Source organism: Echinococcus granulosus (genome assembly GCF_000524195.1).
Source record: "Echinococcus granulosus chromosome Unknown EG_S00091, whole genome shotgun sequence".
Lineage (NCBI taxonomy): Eukaryota > Metazoa > Platyhelminthes > Cestoda > Cyclophyllidea > Taeniidae > Echinococcus > Echinococcus granulosus.
The window spans coordinates 2,897-4,035 of NW_020170471.1; the positions used below are offsets into that span (position 1 = coordinate 2,897).

A 1,139-nucleotide genomic window follows, 5' to 3' on the forward strand; every position below is an offset into this window, starting at 1 on the left:
TAACCCATCTCAAAGCTAGCAGATGTGCAGGTAGCACGATAATGCTTTCCTCCGCTAAGCTGATTTGGATATGCCTCGAGAACAGCCTCCACCGCCCGCAGTGTGCTCATGTTCACCAAAGGCAATACCTTACGACCTCCTACAACCACGACCTGGAACCGCCTCCACACTTGTAACTGTTCCACACTGAGAGAAGTAGTTGCACAAACTCTGTTGCGGAGTCGAAGATTTCAAATTACCAATGTGTGGGCGCAATTTATTAACTTTTTTGTCTCTCACCTGTACTGCTTTCTTCGCTTTTGTTCCCTACCTCCTTCACTTTCCTAAAGAAAGTACATTACCATTGCACACAGAGGAAGACAAAAGGGCTTTACCGCCTTGCCTGTTTCAGGCTTTGTGCCTCATATCTCTTCACTCACGCATCACGGCACAATATCCATCACATTGTTGAGATACGGATTCTCCTTCAATAGCCAGACCACATTCAAAACTCTTCTAACACAGCAAACACTCTACCAGGAGCCCAGAGAAATTAACATTACAATCTAAGTTCCCCTCTTCTTTCAACTCCCGTCTCCTCCTCTACTATTTATTCGAGTTCTCTGCCTCATCTCAGTCAAATGGTATGGCCATTTGCTTAACTCACAACCAACTCATTTGAACTACAAATATCCCCAGCATACTGGGGACAGAGAGGTCTTACTATATGTGTTTAAATTTATTTCTAAAACTTTTTTCTTATCTCTGTGTCTTTGTCATTTAATCCAAACGGGTTAGTCCAAAGTTTTCGGACATACAAAGGGCAAAGAAGCAGCGACAGAAAAATAAAACCAATAGACCAAAAAAATGACTCAGAGAAGAGACACTTCAAGTCCGCAATTCAGATAAAAGACTAGCATACTTGGCAGAGGAGGAGACAGGCATCGTTTTCTCCTTTTTCGCCTTCAAAATAGAGGGTCTCACACTGATGGGGCCACCCTCGATAAAGTGCGGGCAGCCAGCCAGTGCACGAGCGGCGTGCGCTTCCTCTCGGAAGGTCACGAAGCCAAAGCCCCTCGACTCTTTTGTTTTGTAGTCCCGCGCAATGCAGCAGCCGGTGACGGTACCGTACTGGGCAAAGTATTGCTTCAACTGACCCC

General features: G+C 45.6%; 1 protein-coding gene across 1 annotated transcript in view; it reads right to left on the bottom strand. All coding sequences in view use genetic code 11, as the record gives it.

Annotated features, from left to right (window-relative positions):
- Nucleotides 1-867: 867 nt before the first annotated feature.
- Nucleotides 868-1,139, bottom strand: part of EGR_07928 (DAZ-associated protein) — a gene marked incomplete at both ends in the record, with an annotated part of 1,440 nt that continues 1,168 nt past the window's right edge. The window contains one exon of the mRNA XM_024497177.1: nucleotides 868-1,138. Within this exon, the coding sequence (XP_024348375.1) occupies nucleotides 868-1,138 (271 nt within the window). The remainder of the gene's footprint in view (nucleotide 1,139) is intronic.